The following is a 24,639-nucleotide window of genomic DNA, read 5'->3' as shown; positions in this document are numbered from 1 at the left end:
AGCTGGCCTTGGTTCACAGCTTGACCTTGCTTGGGCACCTCTAACCTGAGCACAGTGGAAGCCTTCTGCAGATTGCTTTGTACCTCCCGCTGGGTGGCCCTGGGCACCAGGCAGTGGCTGACCCTGGCCCTAGAGCCAGAGCACCTGGTGGACAGCTTCTGGCATGCTGAAGCACCACCCAACCACCTCCGCAAGACACACACTCTAGGGGTGGACTCAGCAGGCACCAGAGCCCCACTAAAGTAGAAACTGCTCTGTAGGGTAGGCCCCTGCACAGCTGATCTTCCACAGTGGTCGGTGGTCACAGTCAGTTCTTTGAGCCAATTGGCCTGGGGGTAATCCCTCCTATTGACATGCCAAAAGCAATCAAGGCTCAACTGCAACAGGGGTGGAGACAAGCAATGTACTTAGATGAGGAATTCAAAACAAAGATGTTCAATAAACTTAGTGAGAACTTCAACACTAGAAAAAAAGATGTATAAAACATAAAAAGAAAGCCCTGGCAGGTTGGCTCAGTGGTAGAGCGTCGGCCTGGCATGCAAGGGGTCCCGGGTTCGATTCCCGGCCAGGGCACGTAGGAGAAGCGCCCATTTGCTTCTCCACTCCCCCTCCTTCCTCTCTGTCTCTCTCTTCCCCTCCCGCAGCCAAGGCTCCACTGGAGCAAAGATGGCCCAGGCGCTGGGGATGGCTCCTTGGCCTCTGCCCCAGGCGCTAGAGTGGCTCTGGTCACGGCAGAGCGACGCCCCGGATGGGCAGAGCATCGCCCCCTGGTGGGCAGAGCGTCGCCCCTGGTGGGCGTGCCGGGTGGATCCCGGTCGGGCGCATGCGGGAGTCTGTCTGTCTCTCCCGTTTCCAGCTTCAGAAAAATACAAAAAAAAAATAATAATAAATAAATAAATAAAACATAAAAAGAAACCATTTAGAAATAAAGAATAATTGAAATGAAGAATAATTTATGGCCCTGGCCGGTTGGCTCAGTGGTACAGTGTTGGCCTGATGTGCAGGAGTCCCGGGTTTTATTCCCGGCCAGGGCACACAGGAGAAGCGCCCATCTGCTTCTCCACCCCTACCTCTCTCCTTCCTCGCTGTCTCTCTCTTCCCCTCCCGCAGCCAAGGCTCCATTGGAGCAAAGTTGGCCCAGGCGCTGAGGATGGCTGTGGGGCCTCTGCCTCAGGTGCTAGAATGACCCTGGTTGCAACAGAGCAACGCCCCAGATGGGCAGAGCATCTCCCCCTGGTGGGCATGCCGGGTGGATTCCGGTCGGGTGCATGTGGGAGTCTGTCTGACTGCCTCCCCGTTTCCAACTTCAGAAAAATACAAAAAAAAAAAAGAATAATTTACATGGAATGAACAGTAGAGCAGACGAAGCCAAGACTCAAAACAGTGATTTGAAATATAAGGAAGCAAAAAAACCACCCAATTAAAAGAGCAAAAAGAAAAAAGTACCCAAAAGACTGAGGACAGCGTAAGGTGCCTCTGGGACAACTTCAAGCACACCAACATTCACATATGGGGGTGCCAGAAGGAGAAGAGAGAGAGCAAGAAGTTGAAAATGTATTTGAAAAAATAATGACAGAAAACTTCTCTAACCTGGTGAAGGAAATACAAGTCCAGAAAGCACAGAGAGTTCCAAACAAGGTGAACCCCAAAAAGGCCCACACCAACATACATCCTAATTAAAATGCCAAAGGTTAAAGGCAAGAGAGAATCTTAAAAGCAGCAAGAGAAAAGCAATCCATTACATACGAGGGAGTTTCCATGACTGTCATCTGATTTTTCAACAGAAACTTTGCAGGCCAGAAGGGATTGGCAAGAAATATTCAAAGTGATGAAAAGCAAGGCTCTACAACCAAGATTACTCTACCCAGCAAAGCTACCATTTGGAATCAAAGGACAGGTAAAGAGCTGCCCAGACAAGAAAAAGCTAAAGGAGTTCATCACCACTGAACCAGTATTACATGAAATGTTAAAGGGTCTTCTTTAATAAGAAAAAGGGCAAAAAGGATAAAAAATATGAACAATAAAATAGCAACAAATACATATATATCAACAATTAAATCTAAAAAAAAAAACAAAATAAACAAGCAGAACAGAAACAGACTCAGAGATGCAGAGAACTTTTGATAGTTGCCAGATGAGAGGGGGTGGGGAGGATGGGTGAAAAAGGTGAAGGGGTTGAGAAGTACAAATTAGTTGTTACAGAATAGTCATGAAGGTGTAAAGTACAGCATAGGGAACATAGTCAATAATATTCTAATAAATATGTATGGTGTTAAACAGATATGAGATTTATCAGGATGATCATTTAGCAAGTTCTATAAATGTCTAATCACTGGGGTGTGCACCTGAAACTGATATAATATTGTATGTCAAATAATTAAAAAATAAAAAATGATTTAAATAAGCTTCTAAACAGTCAAAAAAAAAACTTTGATAGAGCTTTGTTCGGCAAACCAATGTGTTTCAAGTGTGAAACAAGTGAGTTAGGTTTGCTCACTTGTATTTTGCCTAACTGGTGCATTGGTGCAGGGCAGCCCTGTGTGTGTAGTCTGTGGAAGGCTGCAGGTACTTACACTCAGGGCAGCAGATTGCAAACTGCAGACTGCCTGCTTCCATGGGGAGGGGCGATTATAAGATGGAGCAGCAAAGAGTACCTACTGAGCCCCTGTTAGGGTTGCTGAGATTGTGGGACATGGGGGTGGATGGCATCATGCTCTTTGGAGCAGAGATGGAGAGGTTTGTTTGCTGGAGAATGGGTATTTCCATCAGGCCTGTTTTGCTGGGAGTGCTGAGGCTGGTGGGGGCCTGTGAGTCCCATGAGTCCGGAGAATGAGTCTGGTGAATCCGAAGTGCTGAGGGGTTTGGGAACCCTGAGAGAAAGGAAAGTGGTCTTCCCTGCCTATTTGCTCGTACACCATTATGAGACTTTAATAAACGGAATGGTCCACCATCTTTTGGCTCCAGAGTTCCTTTACCGTCTACCTGAATCCAATGTGAACCTGCATGGCCACAGCAGCGGCCCCTGGCCTTACATCTGGCACAACTGGCAGGATTCGGATCAGATTAGTATGGAGCCGCAGACACCCTTGAGGAGTGGGGTAGAGAACTGGTCGTTGCTCCCCAGTGTATGGTTCCTCATGGTGGTCCTTTTGGGGACCTTGGGCTGGTTGTTTTTTACAGCCCTGTGAGAGGCTGCTCAAGGTCGAAAGCCCCAGGATGAACTGCAGACCCAGCAGCAGCAGCAGCTTGAACTGGAGAAGGAGGCCCACCGGGTTCAAGAGCTGCAAATGCAGGCTGAGCACCAATGGCACCTGGAACTGGAACAGTCTCTGGAAAAGGAGGCCAGACAAGTTTGTGAGTTGCACTTTGCCCTGGAAGTTGAACATTGGCAGTGGCAGTTGTTGGAGGAACAATTGCAGGTTCAGCTTCAGGCTAAGAGCTGGCAGCCACAGGAGCTGAAGATAGAGCTGTGCCAGTGGAGTGGCTCTGAGTTGGCAGGAGCAGGCATTTCCAGCTCCTCTTCTGAGGAGGAGAAAGCTCGGGCTGAAGCTGCCGGTCACCAACTTTAGAAGGTAAAATGGCAGCAGCAAAGAGAACCTACTGAGCCCCTGTTAGGGTTGCTGAGATTGTGGGACATAGGGGTGGGTGTCATCATGCCCTTTGGAGCAGAGATGGAGAGGTTGGCCACCGTTCGTTGCCATGTGCTCCGCCTTGGGGCAGCATCTTCAGAGCTGCTGTGATGGCAGGGACAAGGGGAAAGACCTATGGGAACCTAGATGCCTGTGATGGACCTTTACCTTGGTGATTTGCACAGACAGCTGGACTGTCTATCACAGACTGATTATTTAGCAGTGTAATGAACTCTTGGACTGCAACCAGAGGGGGGCACCAGCTCCCTTGTTGGATGGCCATGCCACCTTTGGACAGTATGAGAGACCCTGAAGGAGGGGAGCCCAGCTCCATTGGAGGCCCTCCTGCACTGGGAAGCTACAGCTGCAGAGATGCACCAAGGACACTTTAAGGTTTCCATGGACACAGCCCTGGAATATACAGGCCCTCCCACCTACCACAGAATAGGGGGCTAGAGATGGGCCTCCAGTTTGCACTTTGGGCAGAGTGCTCAGGGAGACATTGTGAAGGGCACCTTTGTAATTGTTGTAATTGTATAGTTATTGCTGAAGTCTGTTTGTTTATGTATGTACCTTATTCTTCGCACAGGAATGCCTGTGGTGTAGACTGAAGAGAGAAATCTTAAAGGAGTGGAATATTGGGCAAACCAGTATGTTTCAAGTGTGAACAAGTGAGTTAGGTTTGCTTGCTTGTATTTTGCCTAAATGGTGCATTGGCACAGGGCAGCGCCATGTGTGTGTGGTCTGTGGAAGGCTGCAGGGTGCTTGCCCTCAGGGTGGCAGATTGTAAATTATGTATTGCCTCCCTCCATGGGGAAGGGCGATTGTTTGCTATTGTTTGCTGGAGAAGGGGTATTTCCACCAGGCATGTTTTGTTGGGAGTGCTGAGGTTGGTGAGTGCTGAGGGGCTTGGGAGCCCTGCTGAGACTGGTGGGGGGCCTGTCAGTCTGGGTGAGTCCAGATAATGGGTCTGGGTTGTGGAACTAAAGAGGGGGTTGAGGCTTTGGGAGCCCTGAGAAAAAGGGAAGTGGTCTTCCCTCCCTGTTTGTTCATCCACCATTATGAGACTTTAATAAATGGAATGGCCCACCATTTTCTGCCTCCACAGTTCCTTTACCGTCTGCCCAAATTGGAACCTGCACGGCCATGGCGGCAGCCACTGGCCTTACAAGCTTCTATTATTATATGAGAGAGAGGAGAAACTAGAAATGTTTCCTTGACTTCAAGCAACTGGCAGACTGAAGCAGGAGAATCAGACCTATGAACTGGAACATTCCTTGATAATCGTCTGCCCTGAGCCCCATAACAGCAACACACAGATCACTGTGGGTCTGGGATCAATAGCAGGGACTTCCCAGAGCAGGCAGACCCTGAACTTGCCCTGGTGGGATGAGCAGAAACTGACCAGCAGGAGAGACAGGAACCCTTGGTGCCCAAACAAGGATGGTGTGGTCTGGATTGATGGATGACTCTCAGGAAACCCAGAGAGGTGAGGGGACATATCCAAAGTCATGCGGCTAGAAGCAGTTTTGTATTTTGAAGCCAGATGACCCAAGATTAGAATCTTAGCTCTGCTACTTAACCTGTTTTAGCTGTGTCCCTCTGGCCAAATTATTCAATGTTTTCAACTAGAAAGACAGGGAGAGTACCTGCCTCAAAAGTCACAACATTTACCATGAAGGTTAAATGAGACAATGCATGAAAAACATTTAGGAGAGCCATTGGCATGTGGCCGTGTGGATTCGGAGGTGTGGGAAAAGACCAAACACCCACACAGCACAGACACCAAGTGACCAGGACAGATCTGTCCTGCACACCGTACTGGGAGAAGAGCAGCTCTGGAAAGTATTCCTGGAAAGCCATTATTTGTGTGATAGTCACCGTAATAGTAGTAGCTATGAATGGAGACACACCCCCCACCTGGAGCGACTGCTCCATTATCCCCACCTTGTTCTGAGCAAACCTTTTCATTCTGAATCCTTTGCACATTTATAGATTCAATTTACCAGCTACAAAAGTGTTTCTCTGCTTAGGGTTCATCTGAAGGGCTAAGTCTAAATTATAGCATCTTTTTAAGGAAATGCTACCTCTGGGAAAAAAAACCTGTGATCCTTTATCCCCCCTCACCCCTAAAAGCACTTTCTTGACAATCAGATTAGTTGCTCAGCAGAATCTTCCCTCCCAATAGCTCTGAAGCTGAGAGAAGCTCCACGACTTCTTTGCATAGAACATTCAACATTATTCACTAACTAGCCAAGCACCTCCAGGCTCTTTCCAAATTCTGACTACCCTATTTTAAACATATTTGAACAGAATTTGTTCAAATAAGTTAGTAAAATATGATTTTTATGTTTGCTCACTTATAGTTTGCATTGGGGGCTGGGCAGCGCCAGGTATGTGGGTCTGTGAAATTGCATATTACCTTCCTGCTTGGGAAAGGCCATTGTTTTGCTAATGTTTGCTGGAGGAGTGGTTTTCGTGACAGAAAGTTTCCAAAAAGAGAGAGCAGGAGAAGGATAAAGAAGCCACGTTTGTAGAGTGAGACAGAGAGAGAATGCAGAGTGCTGAAGAATGCAGAGAAGTGAGAAGGTGTGCAGATGGGGAACCAGAGCTGAGGGGCTTTGTGAGCTCCACTGAGCCTGGTGGGGCCTTTGAGTCTAGGAGAAACCGGAGAAGATTCTCCTGGTTGTGGAACTGGAGAATGTGTCAAGGCTTTGTGAGCTCTGAGTGAGTGAAAGGAAGTGTTTTCCCCGTGTGTTGCTCGTTGGCCTGTGTGAGACCTGGACAAAGGAATGGCCCACCATATTTTGGCTCCACTGTTTCTTTACCATCTGCCCAAATTCAATGTGAATGGCAATGACAGCCACGACTACTGGCCATACAAATATATTACAACTGTTCAAATAGCAGCAACTAACACTTCCAGAGAGCATTTTTATCAGGAGTGTGCCCTGGAAGCTGAGGGGTATCAAAACTGCGGAGTCAGAACGGAAGGGCTCCATCACCTCACTTACAGAGCGCTGTCTGCACATAGTGCTAGTCTTCCAAAGGGAACCTGCTGTTTGTCTAGAACAGCTCTTTCCAAACAAGGGCTGCTAGTGTGGGGAAATATTAATCGATATGGGGGAGGGAGAATTCTATGGTCAAATAGCATTCAGAAAGAGGTCAGCAGGCTTATTTATTGCAAAACTTTTCAGAGCCTTCTATAACCTTATGTACAGAGTAGGCAGCTGTTATCCACTCATTCTTTCTCTCCCTTTTCTAGACATCTTAAAGTACTAGTGTTTTAGAAAACACTGCTCTGGAGGAAGAAAAAGCCTTAGTCCCAGGAACCTCTGGCTTCCTAGAACTATCCAACTTGGTGGAAAACATCCACCTTCCCCAAGAGGCAGGTTTTATCCCTGTGTGTCCACACCGCACTCCTGATCAGGAAGACCTTGAAAAGGATGAGCCAAGCTCAGGCCAGGCCTGGCTGGGAAGGGGCGGTGGACTATGGATTCTACGCTGGGGAAGAAGAGGAGTCAGGAAGGCCATCATGGCCTGAAAGTGGGTTATAAACAACTCTCCATCTAGAAAATCATCATACTGGTTGACTCTTAAATATGAATGGTCATCAGAATACCCTGGAGGACCTGTTAAAATACAGGTTACTGGGCCCCGCCCCCAGAGTTTCTCATTCAGCAGGGATGGGGGGTGGGGGTGGGGCATGTTTTGCATTTCTGACAAGCTCACACAATGCCAGAGCTGCTGGTCAGGCCCATACTTTGTAAACTAGTGTTGCCTCTGTGGCTCCAGGCACACGAGTGGGTGGTCCTTAGCCTAAATGGGCTCAGAAAGCTCCCGAGGCAGCCAGAAGGCAAATGTCCTGTTCCCTGCCTCCCACTACCCCCAACCCCAACCCAGGGCAACCCTAATTACCACCTGACCCTTCTTGATTAATGCAGCCAATATTTATGATTCATTCTTTTTTTTTAACTTTTTTTTTTAGATTTTATTTATTCATTTTTATAGAGGAGAGAGAGAGAGAGAGAGAGAGAGAGAGAGAAGGTAGGGAGGAGCAGGAAGCATCAACTCCCCTATGTGCCTTGACAGGGCAAGCCCAGGGTTTTGAACCAGCGACCTCAGTGTTCCAGATCGACACTTTATCCACTGTGCCACCACAGGTCAGGCAATTCAGCCAATATTTAGTGAGTGTCAATCACATGCCAAATCTGGTACCAGGTGCTAGGGACCCCAGGTCAATAGCCACATTTTCTACCACTTCAAAGCCCTGCAAAGAAAATAAGTGATTACAAAACAAGGTGAGCCCTGGCCAGTTGGCTCAGCAGTAGAGCGTCAGCCTGGTGTGGAGAAGTCCTGTGGTCGATTACTGGCCAGGGCACACGGGAGAAGCGCCCATCTGCTTCTCCAGCATTCCCCCTCTCCTTTCTCTCTATCTCTCTCTCCCCCTCCCACAGCCAAGGCTCCACTGGAGAAAAGCTGGCCCAGGTTCTGAGGATGGCTCCATGGCCTCCGCCTCAGGCACTAGAACCACTTCTGTTGCAATGCCCCGATGGGCAGAGCATCGCCCCCTGGTGGGCATGGCAGGTGAATTCCGGTCGGGCACATGCGGAGTCTGTCTCTCTGCCTCCCCACTTCTCACTTCAGAAAAGCACAAAAAATAAATAAAATGGCCAAAACAAGGTGGCAGCTTTTGCCTCACCCCCGCTCAAGTCCTTCCATTGCTCAACTCAAAAATGGGAAACATCTTTGCTTCCTCCGTTCCCAGCATCTGCCCACCTCCCTGCTGTCACCCAGGACATTGTCCGGCTGCCTGAGAGCAATGCTCCCACCCACCCCTCTGGTCTCCTCAGCTCCATTCCTGCCCCCTTCAATCCAGGATGATCTTTTGAAAATAGAAATCAGATCATGCTATTCCCTCCTTATGATACCTCGGTAGCTTCCCACTCTGCCCTCATCACCAGCTCCAGCCCCACTGGCCTCTCTCCCTCTCCTACTGTCCCATGGCTATGCCTTCCCATCCCTCAGGCCTCTGCTTATATGACACAGCCTCCAGAAGCCTTCCTGACTGCCATTCTTAGCTCAGTGTGCCGGGTGAAAGAGGGCTGCGAATCCTTTGACAGTCTTCCACCTGGAGGAGGGCGTATCTCCTGTCTGCTTGATGCTGAGCCAAGGCTGACGGTGACGCTATGCCCATTCCAGGCCTCATCTTGAGGAGGACAGCAGTTTCCCCACTGCTCTCTCAGAGCCCTGAGATGCCATGTCTGAAGTCCAACACCTGGCTGAAGCACCAGACAGGGAGTTCCTGATATCCAGGGACAGGAAGGCAGTCCAGCTGAGCCCAGCCTTCCAGCTATCACCACCAAAGCACCAAGGACACAGGGAAAGCCATCTTGGACTTTCCAGCCCAGACCAGCTGCCAGCCGAATATCACCAAGTATTCCCAGCTGACACCACATAAAGAAGAAAAATTGCCCAGCTGAGTCCTGTCCAAATTCCTGACTGACTAAATTATGAGAGACACTAAGTTCGGGGGGCATTGCTGTTAGAATAGACAGCCAGAATACAGTATATTATATAATATTTACTTCCACCCTAGCAATCGATTGATGACACATTGTTTTTCTTTTGGGTTTTTTAGATCGATTCTTCATCTCTCTCCTCCACTAGATGCTAAATTCCACCATGACAGAAACCAAGTTCATCTTGTTAACCGATGGAAACCAGTGCCTGGCATGTGGCAGGGATTCAATAAACACATAAATAAATAAATCAACGGAAACAAAATATGATATTATGGGCACACTGAGGAAGGACCAGGTCAGACTCAAGATAGGTTTCCAGGGAAAGTGACATCAAAAGCTGAGGTCCGTAGAGCAAGCAGTTGGCAGGGCTCAAAGAGCAGAGCCATAGGGATTGGGTGCCTGCCCCAACCACACCAACCACGGGCATTGCCCAAGCCGTGTGCTCCATATCTGAGAGGAGAGAGAGTATCTGCGACAAAGGGCGGTGTCTCATTAATCACTGTGTCTTCAGCACAGAGCACAGCCCTCCAAAATAAGAGGTCCTCATAGCATGCATTTCAAATAAATAAATGACTGACACGGCTTCCTAGAGAGAGGAGCCTGAGCTGGAAGTCAGGAACCCTGGATTTTTCCACTCAATTGTTCACTGTTGGAAAATAAACCTCTCAGCTTGTCTGGGGCTCAGTTGGCTTGAGATAAAACCACTGACTCCTCTTTACATGCCCCTGACTTATCATCAGGATTATAAGAGAGCAAAGATGGCAGAGGACTTTAAAAAGGGTATGATTAGGATAGAAATATGATGATAAAAGAGAAACATGTGATGGTATTGTTCTCTCAATATTCAGCCTGCCCCAGGGAAATCCTCACAGCCATCATTTGAAACTTTCTTTGAATCATGTACCACATGGAACTTACCGTATTTCCCTATGTATATGATGCTCCCATGTATAAGACACACCTTAATTTTGGGGCCCAAAATTTGAAAAAAATGTATTGCATAGTTATTGAACTCAAGTTTCACTCATCATAAAATTCATATAACTCTTCATCACTGTCAAAACTCCCATCCATTAGCTTGTCTTCATCTGTGTCTGATGACGAATCACTGTCTTCATATATTGCCTCGACCTCAGTTTCATCTATGGCATTTGATATGCCACAACCACTGTATAAGATGCACCCAGTTTTTAGACCCCAAATTTTTCAATAAAAAGGTGCATCTTAAACATGGGGAAATGTGGTAGGCCATCTAAGTCTAGCCCTGGACACAGCATCTACTGGGATACTGTAAATTTTTCTTATTGTCTAGGTAGGTAGGTAGCACAGCTGGAGCCCATAGCAAAAGGAGGAACACTAGACTTAGAGTTGAAAGACCTGAGTTCCTGTTATGGACTGACTGTGTTAAAACTGTACCCCCAATCTGATGGTTTTAGGAGGTGGAACCTCTAGCAGGTAATTAGAATTAGATGAAATCATGAGGGTGGAGCCCCCACAAATGGGATTAGTGCCCTTATAAGAGTCACTAGCTTCCTCTCTTTGCTCTCTGGCATGCCAGAAATACGACAATCAGCAATCTATAAGCCGAAAAGGGGCCCTCACCAGAACCTGACCACACTGGCACCCTGATCTTAGACTGCCACCCTCCAAAACTGTGAGAAATGGATTTCTGTTTATAAGCCACCCAGTCTGTGTGCTTTGTTATAGACTAAGATGGTTCCCATCCCAGTTCTGCCACTAATTTGCAGATTTGAACAAATCAATTCCCTCTCAAATCCCTCAGCTGGAAGGAGTAAACTTTAGGGACTTAGTAGGTCCCCTCCCCCTTTCTCCACTCATTGGTAAACACTCGATCTCTGCCGGGCACTGGGCCCATTGCAGCAGAAATAAAAATGACAAGACCTGGACCCTGCTCTCAAGGCCCTGAGAGGATACCTGGAAGACAGATAGACACTCTTAAATAAAGTATCTGTATGGCGCAGGACAAGGCTTCTCTGGGCAGCCAGGATAGAGACACTGTGTGCTGTGCTCCAAAGGAGAGGCGGCCAGGGGCAGTGCTGGTTGGCCCTGGGGTCAAAGGGCAAGTCCAGACATCCCCTCGAGACTTCTGCTTCCAAAAGCCATTGTGGCCTCTGCCGTCACATTAGCATCACGCAGAGGGCCCACGCCAGCTGCACTGGCCTGGCCCACTCCCTAATTAGACTTTCATACTGTGTCCAGCAGCCGGCTTGGCCCAACTGCCAGCTGGGGCTCCTGTTCCGTCTGGTGGCTTTGGTTAATGAACCCATGAGGGGCTGGCCGAGGTCATTATAGGCGATGCAAGGGGACGAGGGACCCCTGCCTTTCCCCTCTCCTCCATGTTCACACTGAGAATGAGAAGGGAGCTGATTCCAAGCCAAGAGGAAGGAGAGGGGCAACAGCTGATGCTCCAGCCCAACCACACAGGCCTGAGTGGCTCCAGGGACAGCTGAGGCTGAGCCGAGGATTCCCAGTATGTGTCTACGTCTGCAGCTTCGGGGGCGTGTTCAGATTCCACGGCTGCTCCCAGACTGCACTAGACCCTTTCTCACCTCAGGCTGAGGAGGTGACAGTTCAAATCTTTTCCCAGGCCCTGGCCTGTAGGCTCAGAGGTAGAGTGTCAGCCTGGCATGAGGATGTCCTGGGTTCTATACCTGACCAGGGCACACAGGAGAAGTGCCCATCTGTTTCTCCAACCTTCCCCCTCTTCTCCTTTTTCTCTGTCTCTCTCTTCTCCTCTGGCAGCCAAGGCTCCATTGGAGCAAAGTTGGCCCAGGTACTGAGGACAGTTCTATGGCCTCCTCCTCAGGTGTTAGAATGGCTCCAGTTGCAAAGGAGCAATGCCCCAGATGGGCAGAACATCGCCCCCTAGTGGGCATGCTGGGTGGATCCCAGTTGGGCACATGTGGGAGTCTGTCTCTGCTTCCCTGCTTCTCACTTCAGAAAAGAAAAAGAAAAAAATCAAATCTGTTTCCAATGACGGAGCCACAGACCTGTTCACACCATTTGCTTTTTCACAATTTTACCGTCTTCAACTTTAATATGGGGTATTAACACCCACCTGGCACACAGTAAGTGCTCAGTTAACATGCTTAATAAGTTATCATTGCTCTTGTTATTATTAAAAGATAAGCAAGAAAACATATCAAAGTAACCTGAGCAGTGGTTGCTTCTGAGCAGCAGGACTGTGAGATTTTTTTCTGCTACTTTTCTGTACTTTCTACATTGTATACAATGAGCATCTCACTTTTACCACTTGAAAAAAAAACCAAACAAACAAACACAAAATTTCTTCCAAAAAATATATCAGAAAAACAAGATTATGTATGGGAAAGGACCTAGATAATGCCTGGGCGGAAGCTATTAATAGAAGAATCCTTCTGCTGTGAAAGTTTAAGGAGATGCCACTGGGTAGAAAAACAAATGTGGTATTTGCAAGGGAGTAATGAATTTTTGCCCTTTAATAAAGCAATTTCTTACTCCCAAATGTCAAGAGAGGAAGGCACAAAAGTGAGTGTTCCAACGCTGTGGCCCAGGCTGCGGAAGATGTTCAGGGGACCATAAAGGCAGCGTGTTCCCGGCCGGAGTGGAATGCAAAATGACAGAGGGGAAGGTGGAAGCAACCCAAGTGTCCACTGACAGTGAGCGAATAAACAAAATGCAGTCTGTACATAAACAGAACATTATTCAGCCTTTAAAAGGAAGGCAATATGTCAAATGGTACAACATGGATGAACGTTGAGGATATGATGCTAAGCGAAATAAGCCAGTCACAAAGGACAAATACTGTGTGACTCCACTTATATGAGGTCCCTACAGCAGTCAGATTCATAGAGACAGAAAGTAGAATGGTGGTTGCCAGGGGTTGGGGGGAGTTAGTGTTTAAAGGATACCGAGTTCCAGCCTGACCTGTGGTGGCGCAGTGGATAAAGCATTGACCTGGAATGCTGAGGTCACCGGTTTGAAACCCTGGGCTTGCCTGGTCAAGGTATGTATGGGAGTTGATGCTTCCTGCTCCTCCCCCCTTCTCTCTCTCTCTCTCCCCTCTCTCTGAAAAGAGAATAAATAAAATCTTTTTTAAAAAATTAAAGGATACAGAGTTCCAGTTTGGGAAGAAGAAAAATGTTCTGGAAATGGATGGTGTTGATGGTTGCACAACAGTGTGAATACTACTAAACTGTACACTTCAAAATGGTTAAGATGGTAAAGATTATGTTATGTGTATTTTACCACACTTTAAAAAAAAATGTAGAAAGGGGAAAAGGGATTGGACACAGAGGAAGAAGGATCAGGTAAGGGGGTTGAAACAAGTCTCTGGTTTCCTGGGGTTGAGGACCATTGCTGGAAAGATGTTCCGAGGAGGGGGAACATCTGGGGAGCGTGGCAGAGGCAAACAGCTGGAGTGATGTCGCCCAGCAGGGTGAGTGCGTTCTGGGGAGGTCGCAGCTCCTGCCTACACGTAGGAGAGTTTTGAGCATAGGAGTCCCCACACCTGCGAGGACTGTGCCTCCAGGGACTCAGCACTGAGGTGTGAGAAATTAGCACACAGAGGGTTTGTCTGTCGCAAATGAAGTTATGAGGCAGGAAAAGAGCCCCAGCATGGGTCCTCCAGGGGAGTGAGGAAGAAGAATTCTGGAGCATTGGTTCCGTGCAGAAGAAATGATGAGGTCCTGTGCTAAAGGAATTTGGAAGTGGACTGGCTGACCCCAAAGTACCAGAGAACTGGACAGGGCCAGGATGCCCTGAAAGGAGGTGGGCTGTTTGTTACCTTGGCCCAAACGGAGGATAGTGACTGGTAGGATAAGAATGGCAGCAACAGCACTTTATGGAGCACTTACTATCTGTGACAAGCATTCTCCAGTTCTCATTTATTACCTACAGCATCCTTAGGCAGAGGAACTATTTCTATCTTGACTTTCTGCTAAGGAAGACTGAAGCTTGGAGGTGTAGTGTCCTGCAGACCCGGGGCCTCAGAGGCAGCTGTCTTCCTCCAGTGAGTCCTTACCTCCTTTCAGCTTGGTGGTCAACCGCCCAGACACCCCAGCACTGTCTCCCATCGCCCAGACAGACCCCTTGCCCTTCTCACTTGAACTGGTGCTCCCTGGAGCTGCGGATCTTGGAGGAGAACCGCTCGGCCAGCTTCTCCAGACTGCGGGAGTACTCGAGCTCAATCTCAGCTTTCCGGCGGAAAAACTCCTGGAGGTCCTGTAGCAGCTGCAGCCGAGACTCGGATTGCTGCTCCAAGCATTTGAACTGCTCCACCAGCTGCGTGCGGATCTCTGCAATGAGAGGAAGGAAGGGAGATCAGGCTGGAGGTGGGGACCCACCCTGCTGACCCAGTGCCTACTTCCCACTACCACCCAGAGCCTCTACAGTTATCAGCACAAGGATCTGGCAAGTGCCAGTTTTTGCCACATGGTCTAACCCAACATTTCCTGAAGCTGGACCACTGCGTATCACCACTATTTCGCCATATCCACACGCCTCTGGTATTTCCTCCGTATCATAGAAAATTGGCTCATGTTTCTTTTTCTTTCTTTCTTTTTTTAATTATTTTTATTTATTTATTCATTTTAGAGAAGAGAGAGAGAGAGAGAGAGAGAAAGGGGCAGGAGCAGGAAGCATCAACTCCCATATGTGCCTTGACCAGGCAAGCCCGGGGTTTTGAACTGGTGACCTCAGCATTCCAGGTCAACGCTTGATCCACTGCGCCACCACAGGTCAGGCCTGGCTCACTCTTCTTACTGAAATAAACTTATTTAAAATGAACAGTTTTTATTTATTTATTTATTATGTGTGTGTGTGTGTGTGTGTGTGTGTGTGTGTGTGTGTGTGTGTGTATGAGAGAGAGAGACAGAGACAGAGAGAGACAGAGACAGAGAAAGGGACAGAGAGGGACAGACAGAATAGGAGAGAGATGAGAAGCATCAATTCTTTGTTGCGGCATCTTAGTTTCTCACTGATTGCTTCCTCATATGTGCCTTGACTAGGGGGCTACAGCAGACAGAGTGACCCCTTGCTCTAGCCAGCGACCTTGGGCTCAAGCTGGTGAACCTTGCTCAAACCAGATGAGCCCTTGCTCAAGCTGGCAACCTCGGGGTTTCAAACCTGGATCCTCCACGTCCCAGTCCAATGCTCCATCCACTGCCTGGTCAGGCTAAAATGAACAGTTTTATGTCACTACAGTAAGGGGGAAACTAGGACCACTTGCCATCTGGTACATAGAAAATTAATTCAATGAAAACAAAAATTCTGTAAAATTCTCTCTAGAGACTATTGCCAATCAAAGGCCCCAAGCCTAAGCTCCTCACTCTCTGTAAACAAAAGGGAAACGGGAGTGAGCGGTGTTAGACAGATGTCATCAGGACTGAGGAAGGGCTAGAAGGGGATGCCAGCTGCTCTTGGGTCTCAGTGTTATTGAGGGCTGTGCCACTGTTCCACTCTGCATGCATAAACATCTCAGGTACCACTGGAGGAATGATGCCCACACTTCAGGTCTGTGCAACCAGGGCAAAAGTTCAAAAACTGGGCGGGGGTAGTGATTAAAAACCACAGCCAGCAAATCCCAGTAACCACAGCCAACCGTATCATCAAGCCCATAGTATTGTCACTGCATTAACTCTTTCCTGGTCAGATCAGTCTCCCAGAGCACTCCGCTCACACCAGCACCCTACTCCAATCACCCCAAGGCCCCCTCTGCCTTGGTAGTAAGTCCAACTCCTTGGTATGGAATTCAAGGCCATCTACCACTTGGCCCCAATCATACCTTCTCAGGATTTACCTCTCCAGTCCACTGCCAAACCATCCAAACCAGTCCTTCAAATGCCCAGCCACCCCCTGCATTAGTGGGCATGCTGTCTGAAATGGTGACCAGCACACCTCCGCATCCTTTAGAGAAGGGGTCTTCAAAAAGGACAGCTCTACCCTGGGGTACACGAAGACCCGCAAGGAGTACACGGGCAGGAAGAACTATGAGAGAACCAGCTGGAGATCCTGTTTCCACGCCCACTGTCCTGCCCAGTCTGGGTGTGCCTCAGTCTGGATGGCATGGGCCCTCTCTTTTTCCCACCTCCCTCTTCACAACAGTCCTTCTCCCTCTTTGCAGAATTAAGACCAACTTCTCCCTCATCCAGACTCTGATTATGGCTCAGTGTCCCTAAGTGTCAAGATATCTGGGAACCAAAAATATGGACAATGGAGAATGTTGGTGTTAGCATATTCTCCTTTAATCTAGAAACCATAAACCCTTGCTACTCAATGTGACCATGGACTGACAGCATCGGCATTGTGGTGGGATTATTAGAAGTGCAGAATCTCAGGCCCCAGCCCAGACCTTCTGAATCAGAATCTGCATTTTAGCAGGATCCCTGGATGGTCCTTCACCTGAACATACGAGAAGCATTGCCATCAACCACTCTATCCACTTCATTGTGAGAAGTATTTCCCACACTATCTTACATTTTTATGTTTAGTAGTTATCTATCAGATTATAAATATTGATATAATTTTTGATGAGTTGTGTAATAAATCAATCCAAAAGAAAGATACTTTGAGTTTTATAGTCAAAGGAAATTTCTTAAGCATCCTTTTTCATTCACATACACATAAAATTCTGTTAAGAAAATAGAGTGGAATTATGAATTCAAGAAGATAAAGGAACAATGTAAAATTTATGACTTGTGCAGGTAATTTTTGACAAACAGTGGTGGATACCAATGTATTATGGTAGTTAGCTATACAATTACACTCATGGATACATACCCAAAAGAAATCAGTGTTTATGCCCACAAATATACGATATATACAGAGAAGAAAACTCATTTAGTAGCTTTATAGCCAAATATCAGAAACAACCCAAAATATCCAATAACAGTAGACAAGATATTTTAAAAAGTGAAATATTCATTCAATGGAATACTATACAACAATGAAAAATGAACTGCTGCTCGCCACCTGTAGTGACATACTTGAATCTCACAGACCTCATGTTGACTGAAAGAAGCCAGAACAAAGAAAATCATACAAAACTAGTTTATGGCCATATATATGATGATATGGTGATGATGATAGAGGTCTGAGAAATGATCATCTTTGGAGGGATACTGACTGAGAGAGGGCACAAAGGTGTCTTCTAGAATGCTAAATGTATACCCCACCTCTATCTGTGTGGTTACTACACTGGTAAAAATTAATTGAGAAGCATGCTTAAGATCTGTGCATTCTACTGTGTATAAGAAGTGATACTTCAATAAAAAGGTAAAATTTTAAATTGCTATGTTATTTAATTTCCATTTGTTACATTTAAGAGAGTAGTGTAATTTTATTCTACAAGGTCAATATTTAAAATATGGCAGAGATTATATACTTTATAACTACTTAAACTTATAATGAAACATTTCAGATGTCAAGTTAAAATGTGTGCGGCAAAAGCAACTTTTTTTCTCCCAAAGTTCATTTAGAGGGTAGACAAGCAGAAGTTTTAAAACCAAAACCACTGCTTTAGAGCCCATGTCAAGCACTGTTCCTCCTAGGAAGTCTGGACTAATCAGCCCTCGTGACCCTCCTCTGAATTCCCGTGGTACTTACAGATAGTCTCAGACCACCTTGTGCTGTTATTTTATTCTTTCATGTATGTGTGTCTTATCTGCTTTAGCTCCTCAAGTGAAACTTAAGCTCTGAAAACAGAGTCTCCCAGCACATATGGGTCATCGGAATATAAATATCTGCATAGCAAATTGCTATTTACCCTTACCAAGTGCTTTCGCCAAAGGACATTAACTGTTTTGATTATGGGAGTCTCTCCCAACACAAACACACACTCTCACACACACGCACAACATACACCCGACACATATACTACACCTCACACCCACTCACATCCACCACATCCCACACCATACACATTACACATACACAGCACACACCACTAACATATACCACGTGCATACCATACATACCACATACCACACACATACACATCACACTCACACACAGCACACATATACCACACATAGCACATACCACACAGCATGCCACATACCACACACCTGTACAACACACACACATACATACCACATTCCATATGCACACACACCACACACACACGCACACATAAGTCATGCCTATTGTTATTATCCATTTGTACAGATGCAGAAACCAAGGTTCTTGGTTTATAAGATGTAAACCAAGATTAAGAGCTTGTCCAAGGTCACATTCTGTTCTGTGGCCTGTCACAAAATCTACAGGTACGCCTATGACATGACACGGCCTGCCTGCTGAACTGGACTGCGACGCCGTCATTCCAAGAGCAAGCCCTGCCATATCAACACATAATTATAAAAATGCTTTCCAAATATTGTTCAAATTACTTTTAGATCATCCACCATTTGGGACTCAGAATAATCCTGATAATCCCTAGCACCTCCGGAGCACGTCCTCTGTTCTGGGCCTAGTGTGAGTTCTTCAGACACATGTCTCACACAATCTGCACAGCATCCCCTATAAGATGGGAGCAACTAATGCTCCTCCACTGCTCCCAGTAGATGAAGCGGGGAGGCTCAGAGGTAAGTAGCCTCTGGTCTTAACAGCTGGTAAATGGCAATTAAGCTAGAAATCAAACCCAGACCCTTCAGATGGAAGCAATGACCCTCCTAACACCTCACTAGACTGAGGCCATATTATTAAAAAAGAAAAAAAAATAGCCTTTAATCCATGTGTATTCAACCTCTTGCATCTTTTTTGTAATAAGATGGTGGTCTAAAGAGATAGTATTTATCAGAAATGCTATACCTACTGCCTTCCTCCATTATAGGACATAATCAGGAACCAACGTTCTCATATTTTAGAGGAAAAGCTCATAAATCATGCTGTGATGACAGGAGCTGATTTGGAAGGAGCAGAGAAACCTCCCCCAATTCACACAACCAGCCAGAGCCTTCCTGGCTGGGTCGTGCATGGAACCTCTAACAGCTTGGACGCCTCTGAGTCAAGTCTTTCTAGCAGGAAACAGCCCTGGCAGGAGCCCCGACTGCAGCCTGACCGTGCCCTGGAACCCTGAGGGAATTTGATTACTCATCTCTTTATTTCTAACTTCTTCCAAGTTGCTCTTCCTTGGGGCAAGCACAGATTTGGTTTTCTCCTTGAAGATTTCAAAAGGAGGGAAAAAATAAAATAAAACAGAATTGCTCCCAGAGCATAAACTTCATTCAGCAGACATTCCCCCCAGGGGGTGGTTCCAGTCACAGCACAACATTGGGTGGCAGAAATGAAAGGGGGTGGCAGAAATAAAAAGGAGTAGTGAAGGGAAAATAGTTTCAGAAAGCTGAGAAAGGCTTTGATCTCAGAACCTTGGAGCTGAAGACGACCTCCATGATGGCCTAGTGCAGACTCCTGGGTTACACACAGAGGCATGGGGCTCAGAGAGGGGGCAGAACTAATCCAGCAGCCCAGGTCTCCTGATAAAATTCTCCATGGTTCCCATTGTTTATAGACTCAAGGCCAAACTCTTCTGATATTCAAAGCTCAAGAATCTACAGCCTGCATATCCATCCCTCCTAAAGCTTCCACTTACTCTCCAAGCAACAGTCTCACCAAAGACCACTGTGCCTATGCCAATTCTGCCACTCATGGCACCACCCAGGGCAACCCACATTATGGGAGAACAAGTTTCCTTACATTCCCTACCTCACTCACAATCACAGCCTCACTGGCAGAGGGCACAGGAACACTCTACAGACCAAAGATAATTAGGAATTGAATTTTTTAATTAACAGACTTTTTAGAGCAGCTTTAGGTTTACAGAAATACTATTAACCAAAACGGACAGAGTTCCCATATACTCCTTCTCCCTATTATTAACACTTCCCTATTATTAACATCTTGTATTGGTGTGGTACATTTATTACAATTGATGGACAATACTGATGATACATATTATTAACTGGAGTCCATAGTTTACATTAGGGCTCACTCCTTGTGTTTTACATTCTAGGGTTTAAACTAATGCATGACATGTATCCATCCTGTCTTCCTCCTCTTCATCCTTCCCTTCCGCCTCTCCCCAGCCCCTGGCAACTAGTCATCTTAGTCATCTTTTTACTATATTTATAATTTTACCTTTTCCAGAATGCCATACAGTCGGAATCATACATTATATAGGCTTTTAAAGCTGGTTTCTTTTAGTTAGCAATAAGCATTTAAGGTTCTTCCATGCCTTTTTATGGCTTGATAGCTCATTTCTTTTTATTGCTACATAATATTCCATTATCTGAAATAATATTCAGTTTATCCACTCACCTGCTGAAGGACATGTTGATTGCTTCCAATTTTTGGCAATTATGAATATTATGGGTAAACTTCTGTATGGATAGATGTTTTCAACTCATTTGGACCTATACCTTTTCATTAATTAATAAACTACACTTAAGAGTAGTTTTAGGTTTACAGAAAAAAACAAACAGAGAATTTTATTTTTAGATAGGACATACAAGAATTTTAAAAATTAGTACAAAATTCAAAAGGTAGAAGGGGCATAAAGAGAAAAGTCTTTCTCCCGCCCCCATCCACCAGCCACCTAGTCCTCCCGCTGCAAGGCAACCAAGTCACCAGGTCTGTGTGCATCCTTCCAGAAATAAAGGCATATTTCAAATACCGTATTTCTCCTCTTTTTATGAGTATTGTAGCATATCATTCAGTGTTCTGTACCTTCTAAGACTCCACCAGGGAGAAGAATCCATATCATTTTATAGAGAACTTTCCCCATCCTTGTTACAGCACTATAGAATTCTACAGTAAAAAATTTTTAACCAGTTCCCTCTTCTGAATTTTTTAAAATAATCTTTTACTCTCCTCCACAATGCTGGGGCGAATGAGCACGCGCAGCTTCGTTCTACACATGCGCAGGTGCCTGTCTGTGTGAAATGGCGGTGCCGGGTCACACGGGGCCTGCTTTAGGGTTCTGAGACTGCTGAACTGCCCTCTTCTGAAACGGTGCCGATTTGACTCCCACCAGAAATTTACGAGGGTCACAGGAACTATTGAAAAGGAAGGCATGCAGGAATTTGCTTCAAAATAACCTAGGGTGGGGGGCCGGGGAGTGGTCGGATTATAGGTAACACAAGATTGCCCTTAATTGTTGAAATTCAGTAGTAGTGATGGATATGGGGATGAGGCTTGTATACTATTCTCTCTACCTTTGTAGTGTTTGAAATTTTCCATAATAAAGAGAAAAGAAGAAAGGCAGACAAAGCCAGAAACTTGATACAAAGCCTGCGGCTCTGGTTAACAGGTCTGACCAGTTAGGAATGCCAATAACTTGTCCCCAGAGGCCTCTGTCCCTAGCCTACAGATGGCTCTCCTGGGTTAGAAAGAGGGCCACAGTGGGACGCTAAGAGCAATTTTAAATGTAGTTTCTCAGGCCCCACCCAATTCTAATTCTTAGACCCTGTTCCTGAGAATGAGGTAACTCTCTGACACCCTCTGAGGTGGCGAGGCCCCGCTTTCGCAGTCCATAGTTGTCCTGGAAATCAAGATCATGTGCGCATTTGGCCCCACTGCTGCACAGAGGCAGCTGGTATGCTCTCCCCAGTATAGAGTTACAGGCGCTAATGAGGAGGATGAACTAACTGGACCGTAGGTTGCAGCTGGCAGGGCCGCATCACATCGATGCACGATCATGCCTGATTATCACCACGTCCAATGAGGCTGGTACTGCTGTCATTCTGTTTCACAGATGAAGCAATTGAGACTCAAGGAGCCATAGTGATTTGCCCAAGATAACCTGGAAAGTGGCAGAACCAGGGCTCAAATCCACAGTAAGGGGCAAACAGAAACAAAGATTACCCAGTCTCCAAGTCAAGGTGCTGTCCCTGGGGGATCCAATGCCTCCCCTTTCAGGGATCATGTCCTGCTCCACGTCCTATCTCCACCCCGCACTCCATCTGTCATCTTGGTGCTATTCTCACTGGTCCTGGTTGTCATCAGATCCATCCCAGGGCATCCGACCCTGACCTCAAGCCCTCCTGTGGCAGAGGGAAACATCAGCTTGGTAACACAATGTAGCAGGCTCCGGGTCTACCTGCCCAGGAGGTTCCAGTCCTGACCCTTTCACACGTTCAGCCAGGCAAACACGTTTCCTTGTTTCCCTGGAACTCAGTTCCCTCTATAAAATGGGGATGATACTCTACCTCATATTGTTGTTGTAAGATGATAAGTGATCATTCTTGAAAGCTCTTATTACAGTGCTTCCTCTATTTTAACACTGCACTGTCCAACACAGTAGCCACTTACCACATGTGGCTATTTAAATTTGATTAAAATAAAAAACACATTTGTAAGTCACAATGGTTGCATTTCAAGTGCTCAAAAGCACATGTGGCCAGTGGCTACCATATTGGACAGCACAGAAGATTTCCATCACTGCAGAAACTTTGATTGGACAGCAGTGTATTAGAGCCGAAATATAGGTTAGCTACAATTAGCATTTATTGTTACTGCTTTTCGTGGTCATTTCTCATCTCCTCAAATGGAAAATAAGGTCCTGAGAGGCAGGGATGGCACCATGTTTTATTTCTAAGAATTTATGCACAACCCCTGCAACAAAAGCAGTGTAATGGGGTCTGTGAGGCCCTCAGGACAGTATAGTGATGGGAACTCACTCTCACTGCCACCAGCCCAACACCCAGCAACCTGAAAAGGGGTTCACTGCTGCCCAACTCCAGCTGTAGGGGAGGGAAGTTGTGTGGAAGAGTAGAGGGGCCCACAGAGCCTGGACTCCAGCTGCTGTCATTGTGAGGTAAGACACTGTCTCTGCCAGGTAAGGTCTTGGGCAGGCAGATTCTCTGAGCTGTTTTCCCATCTGTAAAAGGCAGGTGTCTGTGCTCATCCTGCAGGGACTCATAATAATGCATGTAATGTGCCAAGCTCCTAGGAGACCCTCAGCAAACAGCCTCCACAGAGAGGTGGCATGTGCATATAGACTTTGGGGACATGGGAAGGACACACGCTCACAGGCTTTCGGGACAGCCAGCCTGGGCTCCAAACCTGATTTTCTCCATGTTGTAGAAGTCACTTCAGCTCTCTAAATCTGTTTTCTCATCTGAAAAAGGGGAATAAAAATACCTTCCTGGTGGGTTTGTCAAAAGAGAGACGGTATGCATACCAAGTACCTGGCACGATGCCTGGTGCAGGGCAGATAAACAATAAATAGTAAGAATGAGCCATCGCTGCTGCTGTAGCCACTCAGAGTGAGTGTAGAGAGCACACTGGTGTTTCCCAGGCCCACCTCATGTTCAATTAATTGCAACCATCTCTACCCTTGGCCTCTCAGGCTGGGTCCCCTCCCCCTTCCTGCCCTCCCCGCCAACCTGGCCCCATGTTCCATTCCTTCTCTGGACCCTACACAAAAGGCTACACAGCCCTGCCCCTTTTCCCAGCCTCCAGTGTGTGAAGAGACGGTTTGTCATGGGGGGCCCTGTACCCCTGAGGGCTCCCGGACACCATGCCTCGTGGAGGGCACCAGCTGCCAGGCCAGACACAGATGCCACGCACCGTTTCCCCGACAACCACTGTCCACCCAGCCGTGCCAGCCACTGTCCCTGCTGCCTCCATGCTGGATGGAGCCAGCCTGTAACTGGGAGCAAGCTTCTCCGTGCGTCCTCTCTGCAGATGCCTGTGGTTTCTGGAGCTTTGTATTGTTTCCCTCATTAGGCCAAGGACCCCTACCAACGGCATCAGTCCATCCTTTACTAATCTTGACCAAGCCCATTCACATCCATCATTTCTTCTGACCTCAGAAGAGGGCTGCGGGGAGGGGGTGGGTATCACACCATTTTACAGATGGGGAAATTGAGGCCCAAGATAAGAGAAAAGACCTACTTGAATCACAGGATTCCAACTTCGGCTGGCCTGACCCTGACAGGCACTGCCCTGGTCTAGCTCTGATCCATGGACCAGGGGGAATAAGCCCCAACATGGGACTGTTAAATGGGTGGCTGAGGGATGCAGTACCAAGAACTCAGACTTGCTGAGTTCAGAGCCTGGCCTTGAAGCTTGATAGCTGTGTGACCTTCAGCAAGTTAGTAACCTCTCTGGGCCTTAGCTTTCTTATTTGCAAAATGAAGGGAATAACAGCAGACAATTATGACACTGAGTGCTTCCATAAATTGCCTCCTTGTCTAGCAAAGCAGTGAATATTATGCTGCAGCCTTCAGAGGAGCTACACTGTTATCCTGTTTTGCAGAGGACACTGAGGAAGAGGGGTGAAGTGACTTGCCTAATTTCCCCTAAGCATTAAGAAGTCTTTGGGCTGAAAATCTTATTCCTCTTGCCAGGGATGGTTACTGTGCGCTTGCCATATGTAGTATACCAAGTCAGCCAAGATTTTACAGTCTGTCTTTAGCCATCTCACAATTACTTAGGGTAGCAAAGGCCAGGCTTAGCAAAGACAATCAAAGTACATCAATTCCCGA

At 46.8% G+C, this 24,639-nt stretch overlaps 1 protein-coding gene across 5 annotated transcripts in view; it reads right to left on the bottom strand.

Annotated features, from left to right (window-relative positions):
* The window catches only part of SRGAP3 (SLIT-ROBO Rho GTPase activating protein 3), a 259,881-nt gene that overhangs the window by 117,285 nt on the left and 117,957 nt on the right, over window positions 1-24,639 (bottom strand). For all 5 annotated transcript variants that reach the window (XR_010747260.1, XM_066352028.1, XM_066352029.1 and 2 more), the window contains exon 2: window positions 14,259-14,451. Coding sequence is in view for 4 of the 5 variants with exons in the window: in XM_066352028.1 (XP_066208125.1) it covers window positions 14,259-14,451 (193 nt within the window). In the remaining variant the exon portion in view is untranslated. The remainder of the gene's footprint in view (window positions 1-14,258; window positions 14,452-24,639) is intronic.

The sequence above is a fragment of the Saccopteryx leptura genome, chromosome 10, assembly GCF_036850995.1.
Source record: "Saccopteryx leptura isolate mSacLep1 chromosome 10, mSacLep1_pri_phased_curated, whole genome shotgun sequence".
NCBI classification, from domain to species: Eukaryota; Metazoa; Chordata; class Mammalia; order Chiroptera; family Emballonuridae; genus Saccopteryx; species Saccopteryx leptura.
Note: the sequence above shows the minus strand (reverse complement) of the source record. Positions and strands in the feature narration are given on the sequence as shown.